This window comes from Brachionichthys hirsutus, chromosome 7, assembly GCF_040956055.1.
Source record: "Brachionichthys hirsutus isolate HB-005 chromosome 7, CSIRO-AGI_Bhir_v1, whole genome shotgun sequence".
Taxonomy (NCBI): Eukaryota; Metazoa; Chordata; class Actinopteri; order Lophiiformes; family Brachionichthyidae; genus Brachionichthys; species Brachionichthys hirsutus.
In genome coordinates this window covers 10,516,973-10,535,005 of record NC_090903.1, presented here as the reverse complement: position 1 = coordinate 10,535,005, position 18,033 = coordinate 10,516,973, and the positions used below count along the sequence as shown (strand labels likewise).

At 40.0% G+C, this 18,033-nt stretch overlaps 1 protein-coding gene across 1 annotated transcript; it reads left to right on the top strand.

Moving 5' to 3' along the window:
* Positions 1-15,498: 15,498 nt before the first annotated feature.
* hmx3a (H6 family homeobox 3a) lies at positions 15,499-17,156 on the top strand. Its single transcript, XM_068741339.1, has 2 exons — positions 15,499-15,787; positions 16,534-17,156. Exons 1-2 carry the CDS (start codon positions 15,499-15,501, stop codon positions 17,154-17,156), a joined length of 912 nt encoding a protein of 303 aa, XP_068597440.1.
* The last annotated feature ends 877 nt before the right edge of the window (positions 17,157-18,033 follow it).

Below are 18,033 nucleotides of genomic sequence, written 5' to 3'. Positions count from 1 at the left end.
TGAAAAAGTAGTGATGCAATTTCTCAACCTTCCACAAGCACTGAAAAGCAAAAGATTACAAGAGACCAGGATATAAACCTTAAAGTTACATTTTATACGCATGTTATAAAAACACACAACAAGCCATCCAGATCTTGAAAGTCGAAGTGGCCCTGTGGTCAACGTTAGCTAGCCGATCAGAGATGCGTACCTACCTCTTTGAGGATAACTTGGTCGACTTAAATGTTTACAGGCTTTGTTGTAATCCGAAAACGACGGCGATATAATCCTCTTAATCTGTTATTGACATGCAGGAAATCGGCGCGATCTCATTCCTGGTCGGCCGCACCCCATACACCGCTCCTCGTTAGCGTCATGTTGGTGCCAAAGCTGCGTACGCCACGTTAGCCAGCTAGCGTTAGCTTAGCGTTGAGAAAGCATCTTTGTCCACAGAAACGCCACGCAGGTGGGCGACGCGGTGATCGTTTGCATAGTTTCTACGCCTTTTCACGAACCCTTAACAACGACAACACAAGTTTTAGATGTCATTCGGTCAACCCAGTGCCTATAATTCACACGAAATGAGAACTCGCCGAATCAAAACAATAAACCAGTTGCGGGGTCAATGTTCGTTGTGTGTCCATCAGTGAAAGTCGTCCCAGTACAAGCAAAAGGTTCCCATCATAAAAGGTTCCGCCTCGTCCTTAACATTGGGAAGACGAGATAAAATATTCCTTGATTAATCCCACAATAGGAAATTCTAAAATTATACCAATAGAGCAGGTAGAGGTGCATGCAATTGACACAGTAAATAAGTAAGGCCAAAAAGTGGCATGAAAAAAAAGTAATCTTAACTTAAAGTGACCCCTGACTGTTTTGAAAAATCTGTCTAAAAATACAAGAATATACCTCTACTACGTAAATACAGAGACAATAATATATAATTACTTCTTATAAACTCTGAAATCCTGGATTTAAAGAGCCCTTCGCTAAATGACATACGCAGCCCAACGTGATGTGACGCTTTTTGATGTACAACTTGCAAGCAGCAAATGAGGCACACTGCCAGCATTACCTCCAAAAGCTATTGACTTATTCATGTTTTATCACCATCAATAATTTACCAGTCAGTGCCCGGTGAAGATGGCCTTGCTCCACGTGTGTCAAAGTTGTTGGAAAACCACTGTGTAGCAGATGATGTGTGATCAAGTTCAGTGAGGCTGCATTGTCCTTTTACCACATTACAACTCCACCTGTCAGAGCAAAATATTTACAGCAGTAATGTAAACCATTGAATTCCTTAATTTGCAAATGAGTAAAACTGGCTCGGTGTTAAAAATTTATTTATTTGTACATTCTATACAGAACAACATGAAAGATTACAAGAGTCAATTTAATGCTATTCTCACATTTTTTTTAAATAGGTGAATTTAGCCTTGCATGTGCTACACAATTATACTGTCTGCGAGTGCAATTCAGCATCTAAGCACTAGATGGCGCAAATACCTCAGGGGTGAAGTAGGTACTAAAAGACACAAGATACTAAAGCTGACAGGTTGTAGGTTAGCATTGTTTTCAAAATGCACAACTTGCTTAGATTATACAAAGGATAGCTATCACTGTAAAACGAGTGAAAACTCATTGTGGAATCAGCTGGTGAATTTGACAGTTGTCTGTCCTCAAGAATAGTAGCATGTCCATGATCAGTGGAAGATGTGACAGTCAACCTCATCAGTTAACTCAAGATCGCCGGAGCAGTCGATTACATCACCTACTTATGTTATTGCAATTTAATTATGCTCAGGTTTCCACTGTGGCCAGTTGTTATTGAATAATTTACACACCGTCGTAATGATTTGTTGACACAAAAAGACAAAGTGTGCCCTTCCCTCATTTATTCCAATATTTTTATTTTTAATTCGCAGGTCAGAAATAATTTATAACAATTATCTTATGTTCTATTTCCAACCAAGCATTGCCTGCATTGAAAACCAATTCAGCCTAGAGTTTGAAGGATAAATGCATTAAAGCTAAAAAAAAATACTTAAGGGGAATAAATGGTCAAACTTAATTTTGCATTAAAGACATGCATGCACAATTGATTAAGCTGTTCTGTTAAAGGGCAGTGAGCATAATGAGACTAAGAGCAGGTAATGCTCTAATGGGGCTTGCTGGACTGGCATTGAAACCAGTAATGCTGTGGCTACACTGATGGAAACTGACTCCAGTCATGCTAGAAGAGTTACCTTAAACTATGGATGCAATTTTACAAAATCTAGATATCAAATGCACAAAACTATGATAGTATATATTTCCATAAATGCTCAATAACACACACTTATAATTTTCTGAAGGTCTGAGTTGACCTCCCAACCTTCAAGTAGACTAAAGTTATAGGAGCAAGTTCAACATACACACCGCCACGTGCAGGATGGGCGTCAGGACGACACCTGCCTTTGAGACGGTTCCAGTGTTATCCACTTGCTCTGATTCACAATTTAAAGGCCTGAATTAAAAGGCTCCCTTCTCTTCTTAACTGCTTGATTCACAGGCTGTTTGTGGTTTCATGCCTCACGAGACAATTGATTTGCTCCTCCCTTCCTGAAAGAAATTGGAATTTAATTTAGAGAAGGTCTTAAGCAGTTCTTAAAGACTTGGTGTCATTTGTCGGGCTTGTGTAAAAGCAGCATTAGAGATTACCCTCCTGGAAAAGCTTTTTAATCCTGACAAGTGCAGCCATAGTAACGGTAGACTGGAGCCTCTTGGAGGCAGAAAGGTGAAGGGGGAATTTCACCGGATTTATTCTTCTCTTACTGAGACTGTTTCTTTCTCGAGGTCTGCTGCTCCGCGAGGAGCATTTGAAAAAGAACCGAGAGGTGGGGGGATAGGATAAAGGAGGTATATATTAAGCTTTTCTTTCCTCTCACCACTTAATTTCCTTGCAGGCGCGCCTTGCGCCGTTGTAATGAATGTAATTGCCGCCTTTGATGAGAATGCTATTATCTGGATCACACTTTACATGGGCAAACAAGACAGCCCCTCCCTGCACCCCCACCTCCCATTTAACACACCAATGAGACCCCACAATTACGCAGGGAACAAGTAGCTTTTCATAAAACCAGCGTGTCGCTCTTGATTGGCGAGGCTTGGAGCCGGCTACATGTGGACAAAGGATAGATTCGATGTGATATAGGCACACCAAAAAGCCCATTTCCTTGATTAATTTCCTGCATGTCACACAGAAAGGGCCCACTCTCGCCCCGCTATCTCTCCTCGACGGACAAACTTCAATCTTTTGATAGATTCGGCAACTCAATGGACAGACAGACGATTTATTGACACAAGTTTGACCGCAGCTGCCTTGGCTTCAGGAGGCAGAGAAGAGAAATGTTTCACATTACAGTGGGATGATTGTCTTATTTGTCTCGTAAAATGCTGAAAGTATTTGTGGTGCTTGCAGAATCTTTGTACCTTCAGCTAGGATCAACTCACTTTTCGTGCTGATCATTTTTAGTGCACTCACGTCATCACCCCCACCTCACAAACACAGGGATGCTTGTGAGATGTTTTCCATTTGATTATCATGGAAAACAGACATGACGGAACTTTATGAGCTTGCAATAAAAATACTGTCATCCTAGGAAGTCTTCTTCTGGCTGCTGTGTTTCCGTATTAAAGCACCACTCTGCAAATTCACACATACCTCAGCCTGGTTCTGACAACCTGCTGTTCTTCTGTTCAATATTCCACCAGGCTGAAATATCGAAAACAATCAAATACTATGTCACAAGTGACAAATTATACTATTACTCCTCAAAGATTTTCATCCTTGAAATGTATTCATAGCCATTTCTTCTTTATTGGTGAGTAATGATTCCTTTAAGCAAGCAGTTCCCCACTGATAAATTGGTAATCAATTCATTTGACTATTATGGTGTGAGAATGGCTTCAAGCAGTATTGGTCACTCTTATTCACTTGCAATATATATCCACCACTAGCTGTGCCTGATGGATGCCATCTGCCTGACCACCTGCCTCTTAAAGGTTTATACCATCAGAAACAGGTTGCCATCCAGACCCAGTTACGGCCAAGAAAGAATTGGGCAATATTTTTTGACTGAAGTGGCATTTTAGCAGTATTTATTTGATGGCCCCACTACCAAAACCATGGGCCACAAATAAAGAAGATGGTATAATAGCTTGTGACTGGCCAGCTCGCTCCGGACTTGAAATGAAGTGTCCAATTGTGAGTTATCGTGGCCAAACGTCATTTGTACAGCCTGAAAAGTGGGGACATTTTTCTGGCTTGTCAGTGTCCGTTATAAGTCACTGCCCTGAGTGATGCCTCTGAACGCGCAGCTGGCCTCAAAGGAGTATTTCACTCGCAACACAAGCATGGGAGAAATGGATTGGCCTGGATAGTACAGTATGTCCAAACTCACAACTTTAAACACCACTGAGTCATAATTAGTATCAACCCTTGTGTTCAGTTTGGGCTCATCTTAGCCATCATCCGTTACAAACAATGATTTATTTTTATTTTTATTAGTCTGTTGATTTGTTTTCAATCATTTGGTAGCTCAATTAGGTGTATTTGATTAATAATTTCAATATGTTCCAACAACCAAACGTATACAGCTGCTTGGCTAGCAGCCACAAAAGCTTCAAATTATGAGACTTCTTTATTCTAATGTCGCTGCAGATTTGCTCTGTCAAGTTTTTTGAGAAACTGTAAAACTTGTTTGGTTAGTTTAGGTTTTTCACAAAAATGACTTAACATAGTTTTATGTTAAATGATTTTATTTATTTATTTTTTTTACCTGTGTGACATGTTAAAATATAAACTATGGAACAGAAGTCATCTTCAGAAAAGTACTCGACAAGCTGGTCAGGAATGATTTACTCCCCTGCTGTAATAGTAATGATGGATCAACACTGTGAACCCAACTCTTCTCTGTATTCCTTAGTATTAAATATTCTAAATTAGCCGTTGACTTTTGATCCCAGCATGGATCAGCGTCTCAGTGAAGATGTGTCTAAACTGGACAGTCAAGCTAATGGGAAGGAAGTTTTGGATTAGGCTTCTGCCCTTTGAAGATATTGATCACCCCTAATGTGGCCTGTAATGATTTCCCATTCTCCTTCGTTTTAAGTTAAATATTGCATCAACATCGACAGAACTGCTCACAGTTCTTCCTGAGGCACTTGCAGCATTAAAAAATTAGTAAAAGTTCAACAAAAACAATTTACTCATATAATCAAAATGTGAATACAGAACATAAATCAGAAAACGTTAAATCACTTAACGCACGAACTAAGGGTTGAACTGGCCGAGGCCTTCAGAAAAACGTGAACGAAAAATACAACCAAATCAAAATACTAAATATTAAACTCAACACAGAAGCCAGGTACTGGAAGACAAACGGAAAACACTGCCAAAATCAAAAAATATACAAAATACAAAATCTTACAGCCACAGAAGGGAAGGGAAAGCCCCCCTGGAGAAACATACAGAAGCAACGGCGAAAGACAAGTCGGCAAGGGAGATTAATAAACATAATCTGGCACTGGAGGCAGGGCAGGGTTTAAATAACAAACATTTAAACAAACATTTCTAATTGCTAATTGACTGGCAGGCGTGTCTCCAGGTGCTCCCCCAACTCTCCTACGGCCACGCCCACACCGCAAGACATGGAATAACAGTGTAAGAGAGGCAGAGGCCATGACAGAATAATGAGCTTTATTTCTCCAAATGAAAAGCATTCTGCCAATTGATTAAAATTATTGATTCAACCACTTCAGCCACGCTCCCCTGCTGTTCTCTTGTCTGTTTCCAGTGACTGACAATTTACCAGAGGCCAATGCTGCAGTTACAGTTGAGTTGTTGTGACATCCTATTTGTCTACCTTGTGGATTATTTTAGTTTTGAAGACAGGATTGGTGGATCTGGAGATGTTAGTGACTTCTGAAATGTTGCTGCAGGTTCCACAAATTTCCGGCTTTTTTTATTCAACTGCCCCGTGTGCAATTGTCTTTAAATCAAGGTGTTCATACGGTGGTGTTGCGGAGTTTGACTTCACATCAATAAATGCTCATTAAAAAGTGAAGCCCCTTAAGTTTGGAACATTTGGTGCTGAAGGCTAATTCTCCACTCGCTGCAAAATAATCACAACCAGATGATGCCGTTCACAGGTCAAAGATCAAATGGTGGAAATATATTTCTCCTTCAGCAAGATGTTTTTATACAGATGAATAAAAATGACTCCAACATTTATACAAATCATTAGTTCAAGGTATAGCAATGAGATTATTCATAATTGTAACAGGCCTGGTTTACACATGAAGTGAAACAGGAATAAGAGCACTAGAGTATTCTTTAGTTCTTTCTTGTTAGTTAGCTCCGTGCAGTCTACACTGCAATAAATGGCAAATTTAGCTCATTCTTTTGTTATAGAAGAACATTTTTCTCAATAAAGATAAATGATCTGCTATTATGGCCGCATCATCATTCCTAATTATTACATTATAATTTGAGCATCAACTTGTAAATCAATTAAACAAATCAATCTTGGGCAACACACATATGCACACATCCACATTTGCACTTTAACAAGACTTTCAGGCTTCAGAGTTTGAGCCCCAGGAGGTGCTTCCTCTCCCCGCAAGCGGCTCCATCCCTGGCCCTCCTGCAGACACCGCTAGCCAGATGATGATGGGAGCTGCTTAGGCCATAATGGGAGGGTTGACTGACCTCTGACCCCATATCGATCCGCTGCCTGTTTCCAGCTGGGCCTCCCCAAACCCAGTCAGCTGAAGAGGTGTTTAAAAGCTAACGCCCCAGCTCCCATCCACTTCGCTACACAGTCATTAATTACATCATTTACCTGTGACAGTGACAAACATGCCAGGCCACGCCGCATTTTATGAGGGTCACTGTATGAAGCCCAGGCCAAACCCAGATCAAAGCTGTGTGTGTGTGTGTGTGCAATGGGGAGTGAAGGACCCCATCTCCTACAGTATAGGATTATAAGTATAGATGCACACGTGTGACTGGTTTGTGCCGGCCTGTCGAGCTCCTTAGTGGGGAAGTTTATTTTGATTTATTTGATATGTTGAAAGACAAAGATTGCCTATTTTCCTGAAGAGACAAGAATATGAGTATGGATTTTCTAAACACAGTGAACAAAAAACAATCAGAGTTCATCATGGATTTTGTAAACCCTGTAAGTTTTGGCATTTGATATGTTTTGGAATGAAATACAAAATGTTAGATTTAATCATGTTTTTGTCTTTCTTGTGAAGCCAGTGAATGTTTTGACTCAATGATTCTTCAACTTTTGTCACTGCCCTTGCATCCTTGCATCGCCTCTCATTTCTGCAGCCATCCCCAATTCTGCACACACACACCCCCCCCGCCCCCCCCCCCCCGCTCACTCTTTCCCTTGCCTTCATGCCTCTGTTGTTTCTCCTCTTTCAGCATCCCCCTTACTTTTCTCTTTACTATATCCTTCCACACAATAAAAGATCATTGGTTTCCTCCTGCCATACCATTCCCATTACACACTGATATTTCAATCTCCACTCGATCGAGCAGGCTGACCTGCAGACATAAAGAATTGGGTTTAAGGCTTTCAAAATGGAACTAAAGCTGCTGCAGGTCACACTGGGGGGAAATAAGCAGCAAATGTAAGTAAGTATGAAATAGTTTTTCATTAATAATCCAAAGACAGCAGGCTTTCTAATGGTGCCAGGGGGCTGTAAAAGAATATGTTGCCAATTTCATCCCTATTAAAGTGAAATAGAAAGCCAAATACACAATGGTGCCGAAGGAAAAGTTGCATACCTGGGCTCATTGAGTGGAGATTGAGGACATGGTTGGGTATTAGAGGTAGTTGTGGTCAGAGGTAAGGTGGTGGAGTGATTGCTAGCCAGCCTTACGCTGTGGGTTTTTCCACAGTGTGAAAAATAATGCCTCTCCTTCATATTGAATCAATTGGTCAATAACTGCACACCTTTTCCCGGATACACACCGGTAGGCAGTGCTCATCTGTCTCTGTGCACGTTTGATTTGCACTTATGTTTTTACAAATAATCAATGCTGCATTTTGACTAATACAAGAACCTGTAACAGTACACAAAGAGGGAAAAGGTGAAAAACATACACAGAAGCAAGAGCCATGAAGAGGAAGGCCAATGATTGAGAAGATAAATCCCCCCCCCCCCCCCCCCCCGCCCAATAAATAAACAAAACAAAAATAAAAATGGACCAAAAATAAGAAAACAAAATAATAGACTCATCTTATTTGTGCTACATTTCTCTAACAGTAATCTACAGAGGTATTTATATATGGCAGTACTGTAATATAACTATATCCTGCTACCAGTAAAAGTCCTATCTTGAGAATGCAATTTAATTTGTAATTATATACCATTCATGCAATTTAATCCATGGGTTGTTATATTTTTGGATCTATACATTTGCGAAAAGTAAAGCAGTTATTTAAATTGGACTTGATATGTCAATAATTAAGAAAAATACAGTACAATTAAAATTTGTACCTAAGTAAATGTACTAAGACTATGATTCTAAAGTGGTTGCACATTATAAAGCTGGAGTTTATGTGAATCTAAAAATGCATATTACACATGATGTGCTGTCTAGTGTTAATCCAGATGTGTTAGAAACTATCTCGCTCTTGTGTGTGTGTGTGTGAAGCTGATTTGAAGTCCCCTTGAGTCAGAATTTGATATTTATTGCTATTAAATGGTTAATTTTGCAGGGTGCCCTGAGGATGTTGAAGTGCATTAAGATGTGAGGAAGATAGGGTTGTCAGGGGTCGCTGTGAATGCTTGATGTATTAGGAGAACGGTTCCAAAAGACCCATTAGCAGTTAGTCCCCATCTCTCATATGTTTTCCCATTTTATTTAATGAAAAGGGAAATCCTTATAGATTGAAACTACACCACAGGTTTCTTAATTTGATTAAATCTAATTAATCCATGGTTTCAGAACAGAAACAAGAAAATATAATTGCCTGGATATATATATATATATTATTAATTTAATTGGACTTTATTTTGTTTCTTGGCCTGGTCTGGCTCAGCTCGGCCCATCTAATCTTCTGTTGGGGGTCTGGGGGCAACAGTTTCTCATCCCTCTCAGATATACATACCAAAGTTTCCTTCATTGTGCAGTGAGTCTATGTAGATGTGGTCAAGAGAAGATAAGTTATAGCATCATGCTCTCTGTCTGGGTCAAGGATGCAGGTTTGATCTCTTCAGACACTTTATTTGCAAGAAAATGAATGATGGACAAAGGTATGTTTATTGCAGATTGCATTTAGTGCCCTCTGTTGATACAAATCTTTTTAAGTTCAATGATTTGTGGGCACTGTGTACTTTTTGAAAATTTTAATCTCAAGTTATAAAATATTGAATTGTGTTTTTCTACCCTAATTTTATACACAATAAACATGTATTTTCTCAAATTTCAAACTATTCCTTTCATATTTTTCCTCTGGTGAGTTTACATGAATCAATGATGTGACTAATAAGCTATAAAACAAACACATTCTGTTTTAAGAACCACGTTGTGGTCGAATGAGGCGCCCGCCTGCACCACATTTAGATATTGTGAAGTGGCTCTGAATAGTTCCCTTCATTTCACAGTTCCAAATGACCCGCGATAATCAGGTCATTAAAATGAACCCATTCTCTACATCTGACACACTTCCACTCTCGCCTCATATGAATAACAAATCAGCTCTGGAGTGCTTTCTCAAAAAGAAAGAACAAAAAAAGAAGAGGGAAAACTGACTTGTTCTTTATTTTCAGGTTAACCTTATCTCTATGTTCTGGAGGAAAGATGGTAAGTAAGCTAACAGGAGGAGAAGGTCCTGTCAAAAGTGCTGGTGCCTGTGTGAAAGTACCCGGTTTTCTTAATTCATCCCTTAGGACCGGATAAGTCCATCAATCTGTTAAATTGGAAAGCCATTAGGTGCCCTGGTTTATGTGTTTCAAGCTGTTAACTAGAGGCTGATTGATTGTTGTTCCTTTGATGGGATATGCTGATCTAATCTCACTGTGTGCACGTTTGCAATAAATTACACAATTCATTTCCCCCATTTAGGGGAGGGAAAATCACACCTCCAGGCATGCCTGCGCTCTGCAGGCAAAAGAGCAGGGAACCTATTTTATGGTGCCATTTAGCCAGCAAGCTTTCAGCAATTCAAGCCTTCCTTCTGACCCCCTCCCTCGCCCTCTATCCTATCCAAAAAAAAAAAAAAAAAAATCGAAGCATAATCAAGGTGTATGTTTAGAAAATTTATTGTTATAATTTCCCCCCATAATCTCTTCCATTTTCCCGCAGCCATTCTGACATAGATCATCATCTAAAAAGAGAAAATGGATAGCAGTTTAAAATTTATCGGTCTTTGATTCTCAATTATACGTGTTTATGACTTCATCTGTCTTCAGTGACTTCAACCTTTTCCATTATGGTGGAATATTGTTTGTACGGAATCCATTAAATTCACAAGGCAGCGCTCTAATGGCGGGGCTGCAGCGATTTGCAGAGGGAAAAGTTTTTGAAAGGTTGGCTTTAGGAAAAGCGCGGGTGTTATGACACAAGAAATTGCTTTATTGATGGTCTGCTCTACTGCCTGTGCATTTGCCCATTTGTTTCCTGGCCCATATCTATATCTCAGGCTGACATTGATGAGAACTTTTCTGTTGCCTTCTCCAGATTATCGAGTTGTAATGACACACACCGGCAGGCAGACGATTCGAGGGCAGAGCTTTTGGAGGTACAGATGGTGGATATTGATGCTGGGCGCCTGGAGGGGCTCAAATGAAGCTCCTTGCGATGGAAAAAAAGGGCTACAACACTTCTGTGACTGCATCTATCCAAAACTTTAAGAGGCCTCCGTCACTACTGAAAATCATTGAAGGAAGAAGAGGCGTGATCAAATTTAGAGAACATGCGAGAAGGAAATATTGAAAAGAGAACATCTTTTATGCGCTCATATTACTCATGAGGTACATGCTAAGGGACATGTTCTCATTTATTTCTAAAAGGGAGTGATTGTACACTATGAGGGAATATTACGGCCTTGTGTCACTAAAGCAGAAGCCATGCTTAAATATATGTTTCCTGTTTACACAGGGAGGACCAAAGCTGTTTCAACCTGGATGACATTGAGCTCCTTCGACTGGCTCCTACATGAGCCAGTGTAAAAGCTAATCAGGCTGTAATTCAATATTTGCCTGGCCACTTACAATCAATACTTGCACAATCCCAATTAAAGCTTGCCGGGTCAGTGGATGGCCACCAATTCCCTTTCAAGTTAAAAGCAATACTTAAATCTAAACAATCTCAGTATGGCCGTCAGCGGTTTAATGACTCGTCCCAGCAGGAGAGTCCAGTTAGAAGTGCAAGAAGGACACAGGGTGGACGGGTTAGCGCGATAAATGCTGCCGGCCGCATGGAAGCAGTCTGACACGAGATGCTGCTGTCCAATAAGACTCAGTGTGAACTCTTTCATTAACTAAAACGGAATATGCAGGAGTGAAAGGTTAAATGACATCCAACAAAATGAAATAATGAGCACAATGTGATCCATGACATCATTCATATAAGCTAGAAGCATTTTTGTTTATTTTACAATTTCACACATTCCTCCTACAAAGACCCACGGTATCAGAACCCATGGTAGAAAGTAATTAAGTGTATTTAATTACTTTACTTGAGTACAGTTTCAAGTATTTCCCTATATTATTATTTCTTTTATTAATTTGGAAAAACCTCAGACAATAAAATGTTTTATTCACTCCATCAGCAACACAATAATATCATACTGTCACATATAACAGTATGCCCCCCCCTGCCCCAGTCACCATGATTATAGTATTAACTACTATTTTTATACTTTTAGGGTATTGTTTTCGAATAATATTTGCTTGTAAATATCGTTTTAGGTCTTTCTTATTTCAGTTGAGTATTTTACCAGGATCCACTTCTGAATACATTTGGTTGACAGCTTTACAAGCTACTCCAAAGATGACTGGTGATTGTGGAAATTATTTTTTAGATTAACATTTTAGATGAAAATTACTGCCAGTTTGTAAAACACAATAAAGTATACAAACTTTTGTGTTAACATTGTTCAGACACAACATGTAACATGGCCATAATTCTTCCTCACTTTACTTGTACTGGAGTACATTCATGTTGAAGTATTTCTTCATTTACTGACTGAGCAGATCTAAATATTTTCTCTACTATTACTCAGACCTAAAGACCATAAAATCTCGGTTCCATCCTCAACATCTCATACCCACCTCTTTTTTTTTTTCATTTTCCATCTAGTTTTCTCCTTTCGAGCTTTTGCTGTTGCGTCCATGTCTTTTATCACAATTTTGACCCACAGAAAGGAATTCTCACAAGATATCAAAACAAAAATCTATATTTAATATGGGAGCAATTACAAAGCGAAGTTGGCTGCATGGGGCTATTGTCACCAGAGCGCATGTTTTTCATCAAATAGGTCATTAGATGATGATGGATGTAAACCTATAAAGTATCTAAACTGAACCTTTTAACAAACCACGAGCAACACTATCATTTCTCTAATAGAACCTGCTGACCGTGTCATTCCCTCTTGCCATTTGTCATTTTTTCTTGTGAAATAATCAATATCTGGGTGCTTTGAAATAAATTATATAAAAGTCACAGTAACCTACCTGAGGAGCAACAAAAATAGACTTATGGAGCACTCAGAGGGCCTTTATGGCCTTAAGGCAATGTGTGCTGCATGTTTTTAAACAATGCATTTGTGAATAGTTTTATTCACGTTTGAACCAAAGCATTTTTTGTACAGTCTTCAGGATTAGTATCTGATTGTTTCCCTCCTATCCCAGGTAAATTATGTTCCACGGACCTTACAATAGTTGATTTTTATAGTAAAATATACTGTGGTATAACAAATGTTGGGCTTTTCAAAAAAATGTATTTAACTATTTCCTGAAGTTGAATCTTATTTCCAGTCCAGTTGCTTCAGATTCAATTTCTAACCTTCAAAAGCACATCAATCAAAAATGATTTAAAAAACACACTTTTATCCATAGGTTAAAATGTTAATACAGCGAGGTGCATGGTAATGATGTCTGTAGAAAGAACGGCTCCCAAATGGTAAACATATTTCATGTGACATTTCTGTCTCATCATCAGAAATCAGCTTTTCTGTGTGCTTGATTTTCTTACATCCATTACTTTTTAAATACAATAACCATGTTTAAAAACATTAACTACAATCTGAATCAAATCCTTATTTAATTTTAGCAACAAGAAAACAGAATTTGTTGAATATAAGTACACAATTGAAGATGCAATGTTGGTTAATCAGAAGTCATAGGAGGCAGCGATTACAAAAAAAAGCATTTATCCACTTGAGCAGCTCACTAAATGAATAACATGTTAATTTGCATGCTCCTATAGGCACCTTGTCTCTGACTGCATCATGGCAGCATCAGAAGGCTAATGAATATCTTCAGGGAGGAGATGATGGGGATTCATAACAGTGACGGCACTAAATGTCACATATATTTGGAACTGTTTTATAGAATAAAAATTCTGCACTGTACAGCAAAATATTTTTGTCTCACAGTTTCACTTGCGTTCAATAAAATTAGGCGAGCCCCCCCCCACCCCCCTCACCATGCTACAGAAATTGGCATCGATAAAACAAACGTTGACCCCCCCAGATGTGCATGTCATCCTAGTGGCCCACAGAGGGCGCTGTCTCTCCGCTCTTCCACGTCGGCCTCCAACCAATGGACTGCTTTTTAACAAGTCAATTAATATCAATGAGTGAATATACACGGCACATTTACAATTGGGGTGCAATCCAAGGGATCAATTAACGAAATCGATTTGGGAGGAATAAACGACCGTGTGACCAGCAGACATTGTGGAAGTGGCCTTGCAGAAAATCAATAATTTAGAAATATGAATATAATCGCCCTATCTCAAGCCTTTGACACGTTGTGTCTTGGAGTCTCAGAAAAAAATAAAAAAATAAAAATAAAAACATGAAATGAAAATGCGGATTTGAATAAATAAAACTTGTTTCCGTTTTGTAAAGTATAAGTGTGAACACTGAATGGTTTCTTACAAGCAAGGTGGAGTTGTATTAATCAAAAACAAGCAAGTGCACGCGTGATTTTGAGACTTTGGGCAATTGGAGCGGGTATTAGGCCATTGTGCTTTATATCAATATCAATGCCATAAACACAAGTTAATATATTTCATTCTGAGCTTCAAGATACTTCACCACAAACGCGTCACGTATTCACCATGCATTCATTTTAAAATGCTATATCATTACAGCATAATTATAATGATCCTCACGCAAGTGTTGCAGCTCCAAAATAAGCTGATTTTAATGCGTAATATAACCTACATTTTCTAAACAACACATAATACATCATTTGTTGTTTATGTTTAGATGACTCTAACTAAGATATAGTGAAATAAAACATATATATATATATAGTTGACCAGATAGACCACCCTTAATACAAAGTCATATAATTGAGACATGTCAAATGAAAGTAGCCTACAACAATAGTTCTATTTGCTTTTTATTAAAAACACTTTTTTTAAACCGACGCACTTAAAGCATAATATTTAAGCCTTGGATAATCAATGCAAGTTCAAGCCTGGAGGCGGAATATACAGTTTCCTCTTTGAAACGCGTAAATCTGGGGATGAGAATACCTCCTAAAGTATATATTCATCTAAAAGAAAAAAAATCCTGCAGCCTGCAGAGTAGAAGTAGTTCAAATATGTAGCAGTAAAAAATAAAATAAAAGGACCATAAACCTTGAACTTCACCACAGCTTGATTATGTTAGATGTGTGACGTGGCGCTTATCCCAAAATCTTTTTTTTAAGTGCTCTAAAAATCTGGCTTTAATTTTCCAACTAATTTGGACTGTATGAGACCAATAACAAGGAAGCGCGCACCGCCTGCAGCCAGCGCGCAAAGAGGGGCGGTACGCGCTCTCTCTCTCTCTCGCTCTCTCTCTCTCGCCCTCTATCCTCGCCGTCCCCCCCCCCCCCCCCCCTCTAATCCCATTTGCCATTGTACATGCCCAATCGCCAATACTTTCCGCATTTAACTTGGATGACATTTTTATTTCATCATCAGCCTGTAGCATCAGAAGACAGACAGACTGGCACGGCGAACGGTTTGCGTTTTGACAAAAGAGTCCGGAAATGAGACTCCATCCGTGTGTTGATATTTTTCCCCCCTCTTAAACACTCCATTATACTACTTTACGAGTCCAAAAGGGGCGTGCGTTTTTACGCGCTCCCTAAAAAAAAGAAATCGCATTTTTGGCGTTAAACTGTTACAACAGGGTTCTTAGACAGTCGGGATATCGCTATCGAGATTTTTTTTTCCCCACGTCGTTCTGAAGTCTTCATTTCGTGGTCCTCTGCGATCAGACCACAGCAGCGATGCCAGAGACGACGCCAGAGACGTGCGCCGCGGCCAAGGACTCGCCTTTCTTCATTAAGAACCTCCTGAACTGCGACAGCAAAGCGTCCAAGCCCAAACCCGTCCTGTCCGCCACCAAGGTGTCCTTGGAGGGCGGATTTTCCCTTTCCCAGGTCGGGGACTTTAACTTTCCACGGTTTGACCTGCCCGCACAGAGGTTCAATCTACCGACGCACTACCTGGAGCGCGCCTCGGCGTGGTGGTATCCTTACGCGCTCAGCTCATCCGCTCACCTACACAGAAACGAAGGTAAGTGGTGACATATTTAAGATATATTGTTTTTATTTCAAAGAGAAAGTGCCAACTTACAAGCCTTTTAATGCAGTTTTAGAATTTATCCCCTTGAATATTAAAAATGGAGAGGGAAAAAAAACATGTGCGGGGCTGTGCGTTTCCAGACCCTCTAATAAAATATGAACAGAAACATGACATTGTTGCGCTTCTTCTTCAGAAGGTTACCCTGCAAAAAGTAGATTTTGTGCGTTTTTGTGTCAGCAGATATTAAGACATGAAGACATTCTCTTCCTTCACCACAAAGCAGCAACAGAGTGAAGAGAGCCCGAAGGCATATTTTGTTATGCCGCACGACGCGGGATAATAGATCAATAAAGTGACACATTGAGCGCACAGTGAAGAAGACATCGTCAAATCATACTGATCGGACATATACGGACATCATTCCGCAGCGCTGACACCTGCGTCTGTTTCTGCCGATTTAAAATGCATTGATATCAATCATGCAGAGAAAACTATACAGGAAATAGAATGAAACTGAACTAAACTGAATTAAAATACATTTAATGTGAATATTTTGCCAAAGTTAATAAAAGTGTTGTATTAAAAATTGACCATTTGACTACGGGGTTTTCAGTAATCTTTTTTTTCCAAACATATTTTCTGCCACCATTTCTCATAATTTTCCCGTGCGTGACCATCAACAGGCTGTAACCGAGAACAAATGTTTATGACCACATCTTCCTGTGTCCCCGTTTCAGCCACCGATAAACCAGGAGCCAGGGACGTGTCTCCAACCTCCGGCACAGACAGGGACTCGCCCGACCTGCTGCTCAAATCCGAGCCTGAGGTCAAAGACGACGACGAGGAGGACGAGCCGACAAACAAAAGTGGCGACGAGATCATCCTGGAGGAGAGCGACGCGGAAGATGTCAAAAAGGACGAACTGGAGGAGTGGAAGAAGAGGGACGACGACAAACAGAAGCCGTGCCGCAAGAAGAAGACGCGCACCGTTTTTTCCCGGAGCCAGGTGTTCCAGCTGGAGTCCACCTTCGACATGAAGCGCTACCTGAGCAGCTCGGAGCGCGCCGGCCTGGCCGCGTCCCTCCACCTGACGGAGACCCAAGTGAAAATCTGGTTCCAGAACAGGAGGAACAAGTGGAAAAGGCAGCTGGCTGCGGAACTAGAGGCCGCCAACCTGAACCACGCCGCGGCGCAGAGGATAGTCCGGGTGCCCATCCTCTATCACGAGAGCGCGGCCTCGGAGAGCGGAGGCGCCGCTGCCAACGTGCCCGTGAGCCAGCCGCTGCTCACCTTTCCGCACCCGGGTGTCTATTACTCCCATCCGATCGTCACATCGGTGCCGCTCCTCAGGCCGGTGTGAAACGAGCAGGGGCACATTTACGGCGCAAGTTGTTGTTGTTGTTTTTTCCAAATCCAATTCCGAAAAATAAAGACTTCGTATTTTTATACAATGACTGAATAAATAAAGAAGAACAAATAAGACACAAACTGTTAGAGGTGCCGTTTACACGTGATACGACAATTTATTATTATTATTATTATTATTATAATTATTATTAGAGTTAATTTTCAGCTCAGCCTGATACACTGTTCAATTGTTTTACACTGTTCTCTTGTTTTACAAGCCAACTCTATGTGGTTTAATAACAAATAAATAAACAAACAAATAAAGGGAAATTGTTTACAGAAGACTTGGCGGCCCGAAGCCGCGGAGCTGACGAACATATTCAGATATCCGTGATTTAATTTCCAGAACTGATGACACGATGATGTGCAATACACACTGACGGGCTGTGAAAGAGTGGATTCCGCGTGGAGTTGTTGTTTCTGTCTGAATTTATGGCAGGGCTTTTTCCGCCTTTTCTTTTCTTGCTTTCTTCTTTCTTTTTCTATTATTTTTTTTGCTTTGACGCAGGACAATCAAAACTCATTCATCTACCTGTAAAAAGCTTCTTGTTTTAGTTTTGGTGATTCTTCCCCTTGGACACGTTCATCAAGCACAAAGCGCCAGTTCCAGTCTAGATCTGCTGAGTGTTTTTGAACAGGAGCGATAAAATATAGTCTCTCCACTGTTGTAAAAAGTTTGTATGTATATATTTAAAACATAGGGAGATGAGCTGCCACTTCTCCTTTGTACAATAAAACATCGTTTTGATATTGTATTGCTGAACCATGTTGTGAAATAAATGGAGATTATTCCTGATATATTTTTTGGGATATTGTTTTTATAAATTCGG